Here is an 18,212-nt window from a genome sequence, read left to right on the forward strand (position 1 = left end):
ATGTAACAGGTTTTAGTTGTTTACCATCTTACCCTAAAGGCTATGGGAGTGCGCATGTGTCACTCATCTGTGCATTTCAGATCAGATACTCAAGAAATGTGCACTGAACGAATGAATGCGCTCCTTTGTTTACCTGACTCGTAGGAAAGCTAGGGCAGTCTCCGGCATATTAGTAAGATCCCCTTGATTTGAGCTCCAGGGGAGGCGATTCCCACAGAGCTGTGTCCCTCTCAGAGCTCATCCAAAGGGTTTTGTTGCCTTGGGAAAAAACTGTTTACCAAAGTGGTTTTGTCCACTTTTGAGAAGGGATATGCTAAGTCTGGAGAAGAGAAGACTTTGTTGCGGGGACAGAAATCTGTCTTCGGAAATTGAAGGAGTTGTTTCTTTTGAAAGGCGGGATTGGGAGGTTTCAGAGAGGATGGTGAACTTTCAGACCGTGTGCTGGAGCGGCTCACGACATGGAGGGGGACAAGTGGCAGCTGACAGCAGCGCCCTGTGTGGGGAAGCAGAGGAGCACCCCCAGAAGCACTCAGCAGCAGCAGGCCACAGGGGGCGCATTTCTTCTTGGCCATGACATGCTCCACCCTGCCTCTCCCAGGGGTTTTCAGACCTGAGTTTGCCAGTGGACGGCAAGGCACTCTGACACCTGTCATTGCTTCATGACATTAGGTGTCGTTATTTTAAACATGTGCGAGGTGGAGGGTTAACACAGATAACCCCAAAAGTCTCTTCCAAACCTGGTATTCCACAGTTCTAGAATCTTGAGTCCTTATGGGAGGAATGTGGGTGGTTTGAAGGTAATTTCTTGACAGATTACAGCTGTTTCTTAACATTTTTCTTTTTTATTTTAGAAAGAGATAATAGGAAATGATTATTCATGATACCAAATGATTCTTTGCTTTATGAGAGGTTTTTTCCCCAACTTCCTTTAAATAGGAGCCTCATTTTAAGTGTATTTACAATTTAATTGAACACAGTTTAAAATTGAAACTCTTGTGTATTGAAAAGTCAATCAGAAATGGCTTAAAGCGCTTCTAAAATTACCATGTGAATTAGTGGAAAATTAGCAAAAAACACTGTAGAAAGCAAGAAACATCTGTATTTTTTTAAATCTCAAATTTGTATATATCTATCTATCCCTATCTGTCTATCCATCTATTTATATGACAGCCCAAATTGTTCTATATAGAGATTGAAATTTTACTTACATGTAACTTACAGGCCTTTATTCATCCCCCTACTTAAGTAGCTACTGACTTGAAATTAATTCCACCTTCTTGCCTGCCTGCTTGCCTTGACTTCCTCATACCTTTGAGTTGTGGCACATCAGCACCTCGTTTGATGGGGGTTGGAATGATGGATGCTGTTATCCATTTAAACTGGTAAAGTTCGTGTGGCTTGAACCCACTGCTAGGCCCTGCTACTGTGTGGAGGGTGCGTATTTCCCCCACATGCTAGCTCCAGTTAACATGGTCGCATGCAGTACAGGTCTGTGGGTGCCTTCTCAGTGTCTGTAGGACAGAAAACACTGCACAAATACTTCTCAGTTGGAGAGTGCTTTCGTTTTCCTAAGCTATCATCCTGTAATCCCTGTATTTAATTCAGAGTGTAGTGATCTGATCCTAATGGCCTGCCAGATATTGTAGTGAGATTCTTTTCTTCCTGCACAAAGATAAGGCAGGCTCTCATACTCCCGTCAAGTACATTTACAGCTGCTTTCCTGAGGTAGGAGGAGGAAGTCATAGGACAATTCTCTGCTTTAGTCAGTCCAGCTGTAAAGTAGGGTAGATTCAGGATACATTGAAAAACAGATGCTGGGTTAGAGCTAAAATTTTCTGGTTAAATTGCCAAATAAGTGTAATCAAAAATGTTTATTCTATTTGTATTTAGTTGAAAGCAACTCAAGAAAAATACAGATTTATATACTTCTCATTTAGGATTAAAAAAAACCCACCCAGCTGAAACCTGTCTCAGTGTGTTCAGTGTACGTGAGCTAGACTTGGTAATAATGGGTAAAGTAGCTCCCTCCCTCACTGTCCCCCACCCATTAGCCAAGTTGTCTAAATGTGCTTTATCTTATTTCTCCTGACTTTTTATTCAACCATACAGATTATATATAAAATAATCACTTGCTTGGTCAGAAGTGGCTGGTGATTACAGATGCCAGTTCCTATTAGTCAGCAATTTAAATAATTGAATATTTTACAGTTTTATTTATTTTATGGTTTTCTAAAGTATTTTATCTACTAAGGGGAGAGATTGTTGGTGGGCTTCCTAAATAGTTTATAGTGTCTTCAAGAGCCACATTTTGAGGATTCTCTAGATTTTTAAAATATCTTGATGGTGAAGAAACGTAGACATGTGTGAAACTCCTGGCTTCCTGTTTCTTTTCATAGATGCCCTTCCTTTGAACTATAACTGTTTGTAGAGTCCATTTGTCTGTCAGTCCTGTCTTGCTTTTCTGCTTAGTTTCTTTTGTCTTAAGTATTGTTTCTTTTTTTACTCTATACTTTGGTTTGTTTCCAGGTAATTCCATAAGAATTTGTAAATGATACCTGATTTCAGTCTGAACTTTGGGGAAAAAACTTTGAATTAGCATTGTACCTTCTAGGTAATATTTGGAATTTAACTTGAATGTGTGTGTGTATGTCTGTGTGTGTGTACATGTGTGTACACATATTTAATTTAGACATCTTTATACTTATATAAGTATTTGAAATAAATATTGAAAATAAATATTTGGTCTCTGTAGGAACTTGATGAATTTCTAATAGGTAGTTTTTTTCCAGTGGGGGCATAAAGGATGCTCAGCCTCCCTGTTTGTTCATTTGTTGAAACCTGGAATCTAGCCCCAGATCATCTGAAATCACAATGAAAATTATTCATTATGTGAAACACATTTTTTATATATATATATATATATTTTTAAGATTTTATTTATTTATCAGAGAGAGAGAGACAGAGGCAGGCAGAGGGAGAAGCAGGCTCCTTGCTGAGAAAGGAGCCTGATGTGGGACTCGATCCCAGGACCCAGGTTAAGCCGAAGGCAGAGGCTTAACCGACTGAGCCACCCAGGTGTCCCTATGTGAAACACATTCTTGAATCGTAAATGAAAAGGGTAGGTAGTTATTTCTAATCCATAATGTGGAGGAAATCTTCATTAGCTAAAAAAGGCAGAAAGGGGTTGAATTTAGGAAACCACTCAGACTGGATTCTAACACCTTTAACGCTAACTGCATCTTACAGTTTAGTCATCCTTCTTTAATTGTACTTTTTCCCTTGCCCCTCTCTGTTCAGCTACTTCTCTTAGGTCTTTGAGGAATTACCCATGCTGTGAGTCTTGGTTCCCTCATCATCCTTGACGCCTGCAGGCCTGGCCTGCCTTCATTTTGTGTTCTCCAGCGGCTGGCATAGTCCTAGGCACATAGATGCAGGAGAGCTTGTTTAATGGAGTGCATACATCTATATTTAGAGCCTGCCTATGTGCTGGGAATGATACAGGATTTCAGGTTTGAAGCTGTGGGTCCATGGTTTGGTGGTTGTGGGCTCTTGGCCAAGTCACAGCCATGTTTAAGCCCCCCAGCATGGCTGTCATCAGCGCTGGCCTCTGCCGGCTGGGGCGGGGGGTGTATCAGGCCAGTGCGGAGCACCCTGGTCACGATGGCCCACAGAATTTCAAGCTGTGTTTCGGCCATAACTCTTTTTTTTCCTATTGGAAGTGGACTGGTTCCTGCTTTGTTGCTTTCTAAGAGACCAAAGACACTTAAAAAATTTGGATTCGTGTTTATCAGAGATTTTCTGTTACGAAAATACGCAAAGCTTTTCTGATGATAAACTATGGACTCCCAAAAGACACTGTCTTTTAATTTTAAGGGTAAATTCTGTGTATTTCATGTGTACATAAAATTTACATCATTACTTTTATGAGTCATCTTAGTTCTTTAGCAGAAGTAGATAAATATTTAGTAAATGTTGCATTTTGACTACTGTTTTATTCACCGGTGGGAGCATATATGGAAGTGGTTCTCTGACACAAAATCTTACTGTTGTGATGGGAGATAAACCTTACCCACGAGTAACACTGATGTATCCAAATATGATATCTAGAGATTTTCATTCCTTCAACAAGTATTTGACCCTCACCTGTGTCCATGGCACCGTGCTGGACCCTGTAGGTAATTTAGAGATGGAAACTTTGGTTTTTTTCTGCCGTGAGACAGCGGGCAAAATAGGCACATCAATAACATAGACTGTGGTGTGTGAGCCTCTGGAGGCTCTGGAGCTGGGCTCCAGCAGTGCAGGGAGGGTGACCATCAGCGAGGTGGGGTCTTAACCAAGACGTAGACACACGTGTTCACCCTGGGGTAAAGGCATACAGGCCTCAGTGATGGAGGAAAGAGTGAGGGTCAGCGAATGACAGCCAGGCCAGGGGCTGAGGGAGGGCAGTGTGTGGGGAGCTGGCGGACTGTGACAGGGCCCGATGGTCAGTGGGGTGAAAAGAAGTAAGTGTGTATACTTCCAGGTATACTTTAGCTAGGGGTGTCCTACAGAAGAATTGGTGCCAAACCATATCTAATCTTGAGGTAAATGCATGTCACAGACATCAGTGGTTGTGCAAGCTCAGAAGATTGGCTGCTGTGCTGTAGAACTGGGTACAGAGAGCCCTACCCTTTGGAATCCTGAGTTCATTCAAACTGAAGGCTGGGCGACAAGCCCATGACTACCTCTGATTCAGTGCACAGGGGCCCGAGCTTGGTGGGGACTCCCAGGCAGAACAAGTCCAGGGCAGCTGGGCAGCTTTCCAGGAGGGGGTCAGTGCAAACCTGGTTTCTGGGAGGACAGATTAAGACCTGGCCTGGACCTGTGATCCTGTACCTAGGGAGGTACGTTCATTGGGGACAAGGACAGACAACCCCCTCACCTTAATTAAGATGAAGTGAGTTAACGTCTCTGTGTAAGATTCTTACTGCCTTTCCCAGGCAAGCTGCTTTCTCTCCAGTAGGGTCTATATCCCTGTGGGAGGGAAACAGTCCAAAGAGAGTTGCAAAAGACTGAATCTCAAGGTAAGCCAAGACTTTAGCATCTATTAATCACCTTGAACTTGGCTTGTTCTTACTGACTTTCATGGGTTCAGTCTATGAAATGAATAGAGGAGCCTAGAATTTCCTCAAGGACATTGGGGATGTTTTGGCTGCGTCTTTACGTTTGTGAAACATTTTGTCAGGAGAAGACAAAGGGGGTAGTGGAGGATAGCTTCTTTCCAGAAAGTGGGGAGAGCGAGCAGATCCCTGGAGTGTGCCATGTAAAGGGGTGATGGGTAGAGTGAAGGCAGGCGAGTAAAGTGGGGTGAGGCGTGAAGGACCTCGAGGGCTGTGCTGGGGAGGTGGGACCACCCTGTGAGCTGTGCAAAGACCTTGTGCTGAGCAAAAGAAGCCTACATGTTTGTGATATGAAGTTCAGGAACAGAACAAACTAAGTGATGGTACTGGAATCAACGTGACAGTCCCTTGCTGGGGATGGCTGTGACTGGGAAGGGGCCCGGGAGGCTCCGTGAGTGCTACTACCTTACTGGAAGTGCTGCCTGAGCACTTAGCAAGCGGTGCACTTTATACCTCCATTTATAAAGGCTAACTGTCCACGTGTGGTGGGAAGGAGATTGGAGGCGGGGAAAAAGAAGCCAGAGGGATAGAAGGAGCTGGAGGTGAGGGTCTAACTGGGTGTGGCTTCAGTCAACGTCTCTATAAACACTCCTCCGGCTTTTGAAGGTTATGCTCCATGTACCTACTCTACCCAGTGCTAATTGACGGATGTGTTTGGGAATTTGGCCTGCATTGTATTTCTATGCCTAGTAGTCATTTCTTAAAAGCCAGCAGTTTTCTGGCTTAAGGAAAAGAAATCTTGAGAACAATTGAGTTTTAAGTATTCAACGGCAGAGTATTACTGCCAGGGGAATCTGTTGTGTTTTCAAATCACCGTGACCAGATCTTTAATGGCCTCTCACCTGCGGCAGGAATTACACATTTTCTTAAGTTCCAAGGAGATTGAAACTTGGGTAGGAGCTTCAGCAATACAGATTTTGACCTAAGAGCTGCCCAAAGGAGGCACTGCTTTTCCCTGGGAGCTCATGAGCACCCTGTGCAGAGAGCCTGCTGTGTGCTGGGTTCTGGGCTGGAAGTTGGGGACACAAATAGAAACAGGACAGGGTGCCTCAAGGAGCCTGTTATCCAGGAGGAAAGCCTGTGTGTGGGCAAGTCTCGCAGCGCAGTGAGATCCAGTGGTATAAGAAGTGGTATAGAGGAGGGCATATTACAGCTAGGAGGATCAGGAAGAGGTGATACCCGGCAGGGCTTTTAGAGAAAGCAGGCTACTGAACAAGTGACTCAAGTATTGCAGGTAAGGGGTGGGGTGGGACAGATGGAGGGACAGGGCACGGAGGCACGAGACAACACCTGTATGAGGGACTGGGGCACCACTGGTGGTGGTGGAGCCCGAAGTGCTAGGGCAGGGATGGCAGCGTGGGGCAGATGTAAGTGGTAGCGATGGGCTTGGCCGCAGAGACCTGTAAGAGGCTAGTGTTACAGTGTAAGCGAGAGATGAATTCAGGAGGCGGGCAGGAGCAGATGGCGGGCAGTTGGACACATCCAGGGGTGTGGGCCCTTGGCAAGGTGTTGTTGGGTGTCATGTCTGGAAGACCTTCTAGCCCTCCTGCCCCCTGCAGTGCCCTGTGCTTTTGCTCTGCATTTAAACAGAGGCAGTAGGGCAGTGGCCAAACTTTAGAGTCACACAGATCTGAGTTCCAATTCTAGCTTCATTTCTTACCTGATGTGTGACCTTGGACAAAGCTGAAGGACTTCACCTTTCTGAGAATGCCATCTAAAAGATGAGGATATGATCTGGGGCGCCTGGGTGGCTCAGTCGGTTGAGCATCCGACTCTCTTGGCATTTGACTCAGGTCATGATCTTAGGGTCGTGGGACCAAACCCCACATCAGACTCTGCACTCAGGGTAGAGTCTGCTTGGGGATTCTCTCCTTCTGCCCCCCCCCCCCCCCTCATTCGCGCGTGCATGCGCGCTCTCTCTCAAATAAATACATAAATCTTAAAAAAAAAGATGAGGCTATGATCTACTGATAGAGGGTCTAGGAAGATCAAATGAGGAGGTTATCTTAGCCCAGCACCTGGCAGAGCATAAGCACTGCATGCATACAGGGTCACTGGTGCTGTTTTAATTGATGATCATTATCTCAAGACAGGTATCTACCTACTGGGAGTGATGGCAATCTGGGAATCCCTGCAGGGAGACCTGGGGGGAGGTAGGGGACTGCGGACAGAGTGAAGAAGCCTGTTTGGTAGTGAGTCTCCACACTGTGGGGGCCGGTGTAGGAGAACATGGCTGTCTCGGGCTCACTTTCCCTAGGCCTGCTAGGAGAAGGCGAGGGTCCTGGAATGCCTCATCAAAGTGATGTTTTCAAGTTGTTTGGAGCCTGATAACACAAAAGACTTACCGGCAGGGCCAAAGGGAGAGGCCAAGCAAGCCCATCACCGACAGTGGCCGGTTTCTGTGGTTCTTCCTGCAGAGCTGTATTTGGAAGTGTAATTAAAGTCCTTTTCAAAGGGGGATCTGGGGATGGGTAAAATAGAGGAAGGGGATTAAAAGGTACAAACTTCCAGTTATAAAAGAAGTCACAGAGATGTAATGTATAGCCGAGGGAATATAGTTAATAATACTGTAACAGCTTGGCGTGGTGACAGACGGCAGGTAGACTTGTGATCACTTTGCAGTGTATACAAATGTTGAATCACTATGTTGCACACCTGAAACTAATACAATATTGTATGTCAGCTACCCTTCCAAAGAAAGAAAGAAAAGAATTAAAAAAAAAAAAATCACCCTAAAAAAAGTCTTTCTTTCTAGACTTATGGGTAGTTTTGGCTATTTTGGGGTCAGGTTCAGTGGTTCTCCGCAGAGAGCCCGAGATGCCGAGAAGAGCAGCTGGTGCTCCGATCAGGCTATGCCTTCACTCTTGGCCATGAGCAAGTGCACGTGGGGAGCGATATTCTCTTTTAAGAGGCTAGTCCTTCACTTCAGAAAAAGCTGCGTAAGCTCTTCCTTCTTCTGCCCTCACCCCCATTTATTTATTTTTTTTCTGCTTCTGATCTCAGAGCAACTAATTCCTTGCTGCAAACGTTGTCATAGATACTCTCTTACCTGTTCCCTTTGATTCCGGGATGATGTGCACTGAGTATCGCACACTGTTTTAGAAGGCTTGTTAGATACATAAAGTTACATGTTATATTCTACACCTTAGAGACAGAAGAAACCTATCCTGGCCCTTTGAGGTAGGCGGTTTTCTATTATGTTAGCACACGGGCCCATGCCCTCACTTCCGATGCAGTCAGGGATCATCTATATAATGGGAGAGTATGTCTTTCAAAGCTTTTATCCCATCCCTTCTGGTTCCCCTTTGAGGTGACATGTAACTTATAAGGGCTCCACGGAGAGGCATCGTGGTGTTGGTTATTAATCAGCGTGTGGGTTGCTGCGGTAGCTTCCTGGCTGGGTACTGTCCATCTTGCTGGGCTGTCGTCCTAAGGCGCGTCTCTCTGGAGGAGGAACGCGGGCCAGGCTCCTCAGGCAGCCTTAGTAGCCCTCCTGCAGGGGGCGGACTCTCAGCCCCCCACTGCTCCCTGGCCACCTCTCCACCTCTTGAGCCAGGCATCTTTCCTCCTGGGGGGTTCCCCCTGGGGCACCCTCGTGCCTCCCCCGTTCCTTTCCTTGCCTGTGAATCTCCCTACCCTTTCTTCATACATCCTGATCCCTTACTTTCCTCAAGGCGCGTCTTGAGATCATTGTGCTGAAGCGTTTTCAGATGAGTCGTCTCACAGAGCCTGTGCCCAGCGTGCTCTTGGTGTATTTATGTCCCACTGCCTCATCTGCTTATACAATATTTTGGTCACTTCTCACCCAAGGCTCGTGGGTGGTCAAGGTGCCGCGTTGGGAGGTGCTGGGAGACCTTGTTCCCGGGTAGGATCTGCCATCACCTTCCCGTGAGACCCTGGGCAAGGCACCTTGAGTTTTCCAGTGAAACAAACCCGCAGAGGTAGAGTAGCTCTCTGAGGCGTCTTTGAGCTCCCACATGTCCGCAGCATTTGTCCCGAGAGCCTAGTTTGCTGCTTGTGGCACAGTTGCTCTTAACGGGAGATGATTCTTCCAAAGCAAAGTGGGGAGAGAAGATAGAGGTTTTTGTGCCCATATGGCAGTTTGTGATACACGTGTGTATACAAAATCTTTGTCTGTGTAGTGTCACGGAATAAGCATTTTAGTATACGCAGTAAAATCTGTGTAACTTGACAACATTCCAGAGTAAAATTTGCCTCTACTGTAGTTTCTGTAGGTGAAAAGGAATGAACTTTTCTTCCAGAGACTACAAAGCGATTTTTTTTTCCTTTGGAGAGCCTCCAAATACTAATATTTGGTACACATTTCCTTTTCTGGAAGGAAACTTCAGAATATGGCACTCATGAGGTAAGATGCTAGCATCTTGAGGCTAAGCCACTGCTGTGCCACATTTTATTACTTGATTTGATTCTTTGGAAATGTAACACTCCTTGTCTTTTCGCTCTCTTCTCTATAGTTGGAAAATGGGTAAGAAGAGTCGAGTGAAAACGCAAAAATCAGGCACTGGTGCTGCGGCAAGTGTGTCACCGAAGGAAACCTTGAACCTGACTAGTGAGCTGCTGCAGAGTAAGTTCCGCCCTGGGCTTCCCGCCTCCCTGTGGGGCCTTGTGGCCTCATGTCTTCGCATCCTCGGGCTGCGCAGGACAGCCTCTGGCCCGGTGAGGCAGGAAGTGGGACAAATCCCAACATTTTAGCCACGTGACCTGGGCAAGTGTCAGAACCTCTCTCACCCGCTGTCTCCCCCTTCCATAAAGCTGGGGATATCGGTCGTGGGTAGTGATGAACGAGGGCTGGATGAAACCGCGAACTGCCCAGAACATGGGCTTCCCTGGGCTCCAGTGGGCAGGGATCTACTCGACTACCTCGGGCAGATCGTGCAACCCCTCTGAGTCCTGGTGTTCACAGTGGTACGTACAGCCTGCCGGGGAGGGGGAGGGCCGTGCGAGCCGTGGCGCATAAAGGTGAGCCGTGGCCGTCAGGCCCAAGGTGGGCACGGCAGGCCTCTCAGAGCAGACCTTTGGAACTCTGCCCCCTTGTTAGAGTGGCTCCCCTTTCGTTTTAGTGATTCAGTGATCGTTTTCCAATTTCTTGGTTCAAGGAAGTTAAATATCTATTAAGTGCCTGTACTTGCTTTAATACATTAGTGTAAATTGGTAACTTCTTTTCTTACTTGTGAATTTAAATTGGTGCTATGGTGGTGTCAAACTTAGCTGTGGCCACTGTACTAACTCACTCCATTGTCTCGTTTTCTTTGCCCCTTCTGTTCAGATTATGTGACAGGCTAAACCCCACATAAAAATTTAGCTTTCTCTTCCTGCCAGAAGCAGGCAGCAACCGAGTCGGGGTCAGGTCCCTCCCCAAGGGCTCCTGTGGACCCCTATGACCCCTGTGGCCCTCAGAGCGGTGTGGGCCCCCCATAGAGCACTGAGGTACTGACCGCTTACCACCTCTGTCCCGCACTGGACTGCGGGCAGCTTGAGGACAGGCTCTGTCTTCTTGTATTCCAGGGCCTCAGTCAGGACTTGTTGATGGAAGAATGACTGGTTAACCTTAATAGTCATGAGTCAGCCCATGCGTTATGACTTGTTAGTGTTATTTACCACATACACTCTTTTCCTCAGAGAACAAAGGTGGCCGTGGGAAGAAGGCTCTCTCTTTAAACTCATACAGTTGTTGAAAAAGGAAAGAGTTTGCTGCTAGGCCGGGTGCCCAGGGCACAGCTTTCCAGAACCACCAGCACCAGTCTCGAGTGCTGGTCTTTGCTTCTGGCCCTACAGCAGAGTCTCAGCTTCCTTTTGAGCAGTGACTGTGCCATCTCATTTTTTGACTCCCCCAGAGTACTTAATATAGAGCCTTACACATGGATGTGCAATGTCTGTTGAGTAATTGTTCTTATGTCCAATTTAACTGGTTCCTTTAGAGAGCCATTGTTCTAGGATTTAACTAGAAAGAAATGTTGACTTTTAAGATGACCTTTTTTTAAAATCCATCTAGAAGAGTTTTCAGGGAAATGTTTTGCATTTTTAGCCTAGCTTTTTAGATTTTCCCACGGTCAAGTATATTCTGAGGAGAATTTCTGAACAGCAAGTGTGAGAGAGTTGCAAGCTCAGTGCTCACACTTAGGTACGGGGGTCCCAGTTTAGTAAGTGGCATGTGGATGGGTTCGGAGGGTGTATATGCTTTGAAAAGTATACCTGGTTTATACTTCCCACGTTTATCAGCATGGCTGTGGTATCTTTGTCCTTTAAAAGTAAACCAGCAGCAGTAACAAAACCCCAGTCGTCTCTGTGCTGGAGACTAGCTGGTTGAGTTGAAAGCAAGCAGTATTTGAGTGCCATGGCTTTTGTGTTACAGAATGCAGTAGTCCCACACCTGGCCCCGGAAAGGAATGGGAAGAGTATGTGCAGATCCGGTCTCTAGTCGAGAAAATACGAAAAAAACAAAAAGGTACATTTTCTAGAACAATAATCTTATTTTAATAAAACCCTTTAGAGACTTGGCACAAGTCAGAAATGTTTTGAGGTTATGTGAAAGTCTTGGTGTCATTCCTGCCTGTGGAAGGTCACAGTGGAAGGGGCTCGGAATTTGGGAGAGATGTGCTGGGAAGCTGTCCCAGGATCTCTCCCATTTCTGAGGTGCTGCTACCTGCTTTGGGAGGGGTAAGAATGTTGAGTAGTAGGGGAAAAGTGTTTGTATCTAGGGACTAAAATGACACAACTTTTGGGGCGCCTGGGTGGCTCAGTCGGTTAAGCATTTGCCTTCAGCTCAGGTCATGATCTTGGGGTCCTGGGATCGAGCCCCATGTTGGGCTTCCTGCTCAGCAGGGAGTCTGGTTCTCTCTCTCCCTCTATCCTTCCCCACCACTCGTTCTCTTTCTCTCTCAAATAAATTAAATCTTTAAAAATAAATAAAATGACACAACTTTTATTTATTTTTTACAAAATATGTATTTAGATCTGTTTTTCCACATTGTGTTTCCTTGAGGGTTTGAGGTCAGTACATAATGCCATGAGTGGTCAACACACAAATAAATATACACTAATAGATTAATGTCTTCACAAGATTTACGATGAACTCAAACCTATCTTGGTTAAGTAAGAGATGTAGTTCTATTTCTGAAGCTTTGTTTTTACAGGGTGTATTCAGTAGGCGTCTTAATGATTCTCAGCCAGGCCAGCGACGGGGCCAAGTGTCAGCTTGAAAAAGCCTATTCAATATACCTATTGTTTTTGTTCTGTAAAGCACAAAAAATAAAGATTGGTATGCAGGGCCACATGGAAGGTGGAAGGAGAAAACATAATAAGGAGCCTGCGTTTAAAAGGGTCAGAAGAACCTTCTTAGACTCCATTTTTATTTACTGCCATGAAAGTCAGAAGAGGGTTTGTTTTTTTATTTGCTCTCTGAGGTTTTATTGCGCTCCCGTGTACTTCTAGAAACATGCAGTCTTTAGCTTAGATGGTCTCGAACCCCAGATGGTGACAGGTTCCTTTATAATGTGGTTCTTTGCTCTAAATGGTAGACCTGCCAATCCTGGCTCACCAGATCTATAGCGGGACAGTGTTTGTATGTCCCGAGCGTTTGTTGTTAGCAGAGACGGCTAACTACAACTCACACTAAGGTTAGAGCATTCCTGAATTCTCAGCAAAGAGTGACTTCTGTCTCAGAATGTCCCTAACAAAATCAGCTTTCTGCGTATGCAGTGTGGCACAGCCCTGTGCCGGGCCGTCCTGCTGCAGAGATCCAGGTGACCGCTGATGGTGTGTTGGCGTGGCCGCAGGCACCTGGGCTGGGCTCCACACCCTGCTCCTCACGTTTGTGAAGTTCCTGTTCCTCTCCTTTTATTTGTCAAATAAATCTTGGTTTTTCCTCTGCATGGCTTTTCAAATAACACAACGCCTAAGAATCTCCTACCCAAACTGAATCAGTCCCACCAATCAAGTTCTCCCTCCTTCCTACCTGCTGGTCTGATCCCTGTCCCTCCCTCCATCCTTTGTTTTATTTTCATTATTTGTTTTTAAGAAATACATGTTGCAGATGTAGCTGAAGCCCCATGCTTCTATCCCAGTCCCTTTTTGGCCCCCTTGGGAGTTTGTCTTGACCGAGAATATTTTTCTACCTCTTGTATAACCTCATGAGCAAGTGGTATTTTAAAATTTTGCATAAATGGTATCAGAGCACTTGAATTTTTAAAGATTTATTTATTACTTGAGAGAGAAAGCACATGCGCGCATGTGAGAGAGGGGAGGGGCAGAGGGAGAGCATCTCCAGCAGACTTGCTGAACTCAGAGCCCGAAATGGGGCTCCATCTCAGGACCCCGAGATCATGACCTGAGCTGAAACCAAGAGTCAGACGCTTAACCAGCTGAGCCACCCAGGCGCCCCAGAACACTTGAAGTTTTAAAAACAGTGTTCTGGGCGCCTGGGTGGCTCAGTTGGTTAAGCGACTGCCTTCGGCGCAGGTCATGATCCCGGAGTCCTGGGATCGAGTCCCACATCAGGCTCCTGGCTCGGCGGGGAGCCTGCTTCTCCCTCTGACCCTGTCCCCTCTCATGCTGTTTCTCTTTCTCTCTCTCTCTCAAATAAATAAATAAATAAAATCTTTAAAAAAAAAAAACAAAAACCCCACGGTGTTCTATTTTGTTTTCTTTGTAGATACCTATGATCCAACTCATTCAAACTGTTCAACAGAATTCAGTTGCAGAGCTGTCCAGTTTTGTGCTCTTAGAATCAAGCCTGTAGTGCTCATCCTTACACACACCTCCTGTGTGCATGTCAGCTACTGATTTCTGTGTTCTGGGAATTTTGTTGAAGCAAAGCTGCCTATAAGACACGGCACGCTGGACTTAATGGGGGGGGGGGGCTGCTGTTATGTGTGAGGTGGTGAAGCCCTCCCCTTTCTACTGCATCGCCTCACAGAGCCCATTAGTCAGTAGCCCTATGTCCTGGGCTCAGCAAATGCTTCTCCGCAGCTGACGAGGGTTGAGGATTGTACTTCGCCTTTCCTGCCACTAGTTAGGATATGTACTGTGACTGTTCTGTGATTTGTTTTTTTGTTGTTGTTTTGTTTTTCTTTCCTTGTGATTTCTCCTTTTGTCCATGGGTTATTTAGAAGTGTTCTGCTTAATTCCAAATATTTGGGAATTTTCAAGATTTTTTTCTTTTGTTGATTCTAATTTGATTATGTTTTAATCAGAGAACATTGTATGATTTCAGTCCTTTCCAATTTATTTAAACGATTTTTAAACCAGTTTATTTTTTTAGCTTTTCTTTTTAAGATTTTTTTTTAAGATTAAAGCCTAACTGCCATACAGTATTGTATTAGTTTCAGGTGTACAACACAGGAAGTCGATATTGCATACATTACACAGTGGTCACGCCTGTAAGTCTTGTTACCTGGTGATGAGTTTTGATTTCAAGATTGGAGCGTTATCAGTATTTCCAGTGTGTGTTTTTTAGTTTCTGAGAGCAGAAAGAATGATACGGGTCCTAAATATAGCTCTTGTTTTCTGACACATGGATTGAAACAGGTCTGTCTGTTACTTTTGATGGAAAAAGAGAAGATTACTTCCCTGACCTAATGAAGTGGGCCTCTGAAAATGGAGCCTCTGTTGAGGGTTTTGAAATGGTCAACTTCAAAGAAGAGGGCTTTGGTTTGAGAGCCACGAGAGACATCAAGGTGAGTTTTGATCGCTTGCTCTGGGAGCCCTCGGCGTGCTTGGATTGTGCTGCGGGGCGGGCACAGGACGGGGAGACGGGTGTCTGGGCTGATTCTGACTCATGGGCAAGCGGGCAGTGCGCCGTCAGCACTCTGCTTCCTGCTGCGGGGTCTCCGGGCTGACCAGGGGCCCGGAAGAGCCTTATCAGTGTTCTAGGCAGCCCCTTCCAGTCTGTCCTCTCTGGGAGCCATGCTGCTAACCAGTGACCTGGGGCAAGTCAGTTCATGTTTCAGAGCCTCTGTTAGGAGACCACAGAACATGCCTCAAAGGATTCTGAGACTTCAAGAGAAGGATGTGGGCTCAGGCGGTTAGGAGGGGGAGCACGCAGGACCTGTGATAGAGTCGATGTGCAGGTGGGTGGATTGGGGTGGAGGATGGGCAGTGTCCAGGGTGCTTACTTGTTTTCTGGAGGGGGAACTGAGTGGTTGGCAGTGCCACCTACTGATACTGTACCACCGGAGCTGAAAGGGAAAGAAGAGCAGTATACACCTGCTAAGGGACAAATGCTTTTCCTCTGCTCTGGGTCCTTCCTTCCAGCTGAAGGGAGCAGCAGTACCCTGACATTCCCAGCCTCTCTCTGCCCCTCACTCGTGCCTTTCTTAGAGAGGAGGCGTAACCTAATCTGTTTGAAGATTTGGGAAGAAGGAACTGGTCTTGGCCTATTTCTTGGTGGGAGCTGGTTGCCCATATGCATCCATTGCCCTCTCTCCGCTCTGTGTGCTTTACAGGGCAGGCCACACGTGGGGAGGCCCGTGGGGCTCCAGTTCTCCCTGTAACTAGGTGGGGGAGTCGGTCTAATTCTGGGATTCAGTAGGTGATATTTTGGGTGACCATCTGTTGTAGTCTTGTGTCTCTCTCAGTGGGTTCAGAACTTGGATGGAGGAAATGAGTGTTATTTATTCGGGCCCCCTCAAACCTCAGGCAACGTTTTTGGTCAAGTTGTAGTTAACCTTTCATTGATAAGTTGATAAACCACATACCGGTTTATTAGATAGCTATTAAATGTCTAGTATATGAATAGTACCTTGCTCATTATTATACCAGCCTTCTTCCTTCATGATGTTTATCATCTATATATAGTAGGAGAAGAGACACACATAAACAGAATCCAAATGGTAGACATTGGCAGAAGGCAAGAGTAACCAGGATGTCACACATTCTTCTCATGTATCAGAGAACCATCATTCATGTGGATGCTGCCCCAATTATCTTAACTGTGGTCTGTCTTCACCGTGTGCATTTTTTAAGCTTTATTGAGGTATAATTGATAAAAAAAACTGCACATATGCAGTGTTGACATTGTGATGGGTTGGACGTGCGCACACACCCGTATCGTCACCACAGTCAGGGCACTACTCTTTGCATGTCTTAAACAGTATAGAACATATACAGCACATACCAAAAAGAAACCTCTCATGTTGGCAAAAAATGAGATAATATTTTTGGGAAAAACCTCAGTAAACCAAAATATGTCCTAAGGACTTGTGCTTTTGCTGGTAACTGTTGTGCCTTAAAGACAATCATGTTGAGAAAGGAATGTTCCTCTGGCTTCAAAAATACAGCAGCGAGAGCGGTTTACATCGACAGGTTCAAGTTTTTATTGGAGATAGAAATTGTGTTTTGTTTTGCTTTTTGAACTTAAGAACTTAAGTGCAGCAAAGAATTAATAGTTTTGTGCTCCACTCCAAATGGCTATGTTTACTTCAGATTAAAGTTGAAAGTCCCATTTTTTTTTTTTATCTGTTTTCTCAATGTGTATGGTTAGTTTTTCTATTGGAAGTAAGATTTTAAACCCTGCTTGTACTCATCTAAGTATACCACAAATATTTACATTTAAAAATACATTTCGGGGCTCCTGGGTGGCTCAGTCATTAAGCATCTGCCTTCGGCTCGGGTTGTGATCCCAGTGTCCTGGGGTCGAGCCCCGCATCGGGCTCCCTGCTCAGTGGAGAGCCTGCTTCTTCCTCTCTCTCTGCCCCTCCTCCCTGCTTGTGCTCTCTCTCTTTCTGTCTCTCGCTATCTCTAATAAATAAAATCTTTAAAAAAAAAAATACATTTGATAGTTAGAAATGAAGTGCTAACTTGTAACCTTAAACAGTATATCATGTGTGTTGTGTGATTGGCTTTCTGACCACAGATGAAGGGGCTGAAGATTGTCACATGTTTTAATGATTATATGATTTTCTTATTTTTTTCCTCCTAGGCAGAAGAATTGTTTTTATGGGTTCCACGAAAATTACTAATGACTGTCGAATCTGCTAAAAATTCAGTGTTGGGTGAGAATAGTTTCTGACTGTTCAAGGCAAAGTGCAAGTGATAAAAATATGAAATTTTATTTTGTGGCGCTAAGGACCATATTTGGATATTTCCTCAAACTAGTGAAATGTTCCCCCAAATTCACATTGTTTTGCATGCTTGTAATCTGACATAGTAGAAGAGTGTCAGAAGAAAGGTGCATGTTACTCTAAATATTACAAAACTTTCCAGTTATTTCTGTAACTTTAATATATATTTTGAATGAATACTTTTTAAGTCGCTTTTTGGAACTTAATGCTGTTAACTTCTGGGTTGATTCAGGGCCCTTATATTCTCAAGACCGGATTCTTCAAGCTATGGGAAATATCACACTGGCCTTTCACCTGCTGTGTGAGCGAGCTGACCCTAACTCTTTCTGGCAGCCCTATATTCAGACCCTCCCCAGCGAATATGACACTCCTCTCTACTTTGAGGAGGATGAAGTTCGGGACCTTCAGTCCACACAAGCTATCCATGACGTCTTCAGCCAGTACAAGAACACGGCTCGGCAGTATGCCTACTTCTATAAAGTCATCCAGGTGAGTGGCTGGTTGCTGTTTATTCTTTTTTTTTTTTTTTTAAGATTTTTACTTATTTATTTGACAGAGAGAGACAGTGACAGCGAGAGAGGGAACACAAGCAGGGGGAGTGGGAGAGGGAGAAGCAGACTCCCCACCGAGCAGGGAGCCCGATGCGGGGCTCGATCCTAGGACCCTGGGATCATGACCTGAGTTGAAGGCAGACGCTTAATGACTGAGCCACTCAGGTGCCCCTGGTTACTGTTTAAATGCACGTTTAACAGAGTGCGGAAGAAGGGGAAATCGATGGCATAAATGTTCTACCTCACATTTTATTACACATGTTTAAATATTATGCTTTTTAAGGTAAAAGCCATTCTCATTCTAGTCCACTGTCTGTTTTTGTACAGAAATATCCCTGAAGTGTGATTTGAACATATCTGACTTCCCGTGTTAATAGAAGCAGCCCTTGTTCCCAAGTTAGGAAAGTCTTTGAGCTTTTCTG

The 18,212-nt window shown here is 45.3% G+C and overlaps 1 protein-coding gene across 3 annotated transcripts in view; it reads left to right on the plus strand.

Annotated features, from left to right (window-relative positions):
* Window positions 1-9,640: 9,640 nt before the first annotated feature.
* The window catches only part of SETD3 (SET domain containing 3, actin histidine methyltransferase), a 63,215-nt gene continuing 54,643 nt past the window's right edge, over window positions 9,641-18,212 (plus strand). For all 3 annotated transcript variants that reach the window (XM_021679836.2, XM_021679837.2, XR_002479801.2), the window contains exons 1-5: window positions 9,641-9,744; window positions 11,533-11,625; window positions 14,706-14,854; window positions 17,098-17,170; window positions 17,472-17,728. In XM_021679836.2, coding sequence (XP_021535511.1) covers window positions 9,642-9,744; window positions 11,533-11,625; window positions 14,706-14,854; window positions 17,098-17,170; window positions 17,472-17,728 — 675 coding nt within the window. In that variant the 5' untranslated portion in view covers window position 9,641. The remainder of the gene's footprint in view (window positions 9,745-11,532; window positions 11,626-14,705; window positions 14,855-17,097; window positions 17,171-17,471; window positions 17,729-18,212) is intronic.

This window comes from Neomonachus schauinslandi, chromosome 9 (assembly GCF_002201575.2).
Source record: "Neomonachus schauinslandi chromosome 9, ASM220157v2, whole genome shotgun sequence".
NCBI lineage: Eukaryota > Metazoa > Chordata > Mammalia > Carnivora > Phocidae > Neomonachus > Neomonachus schauinslandi.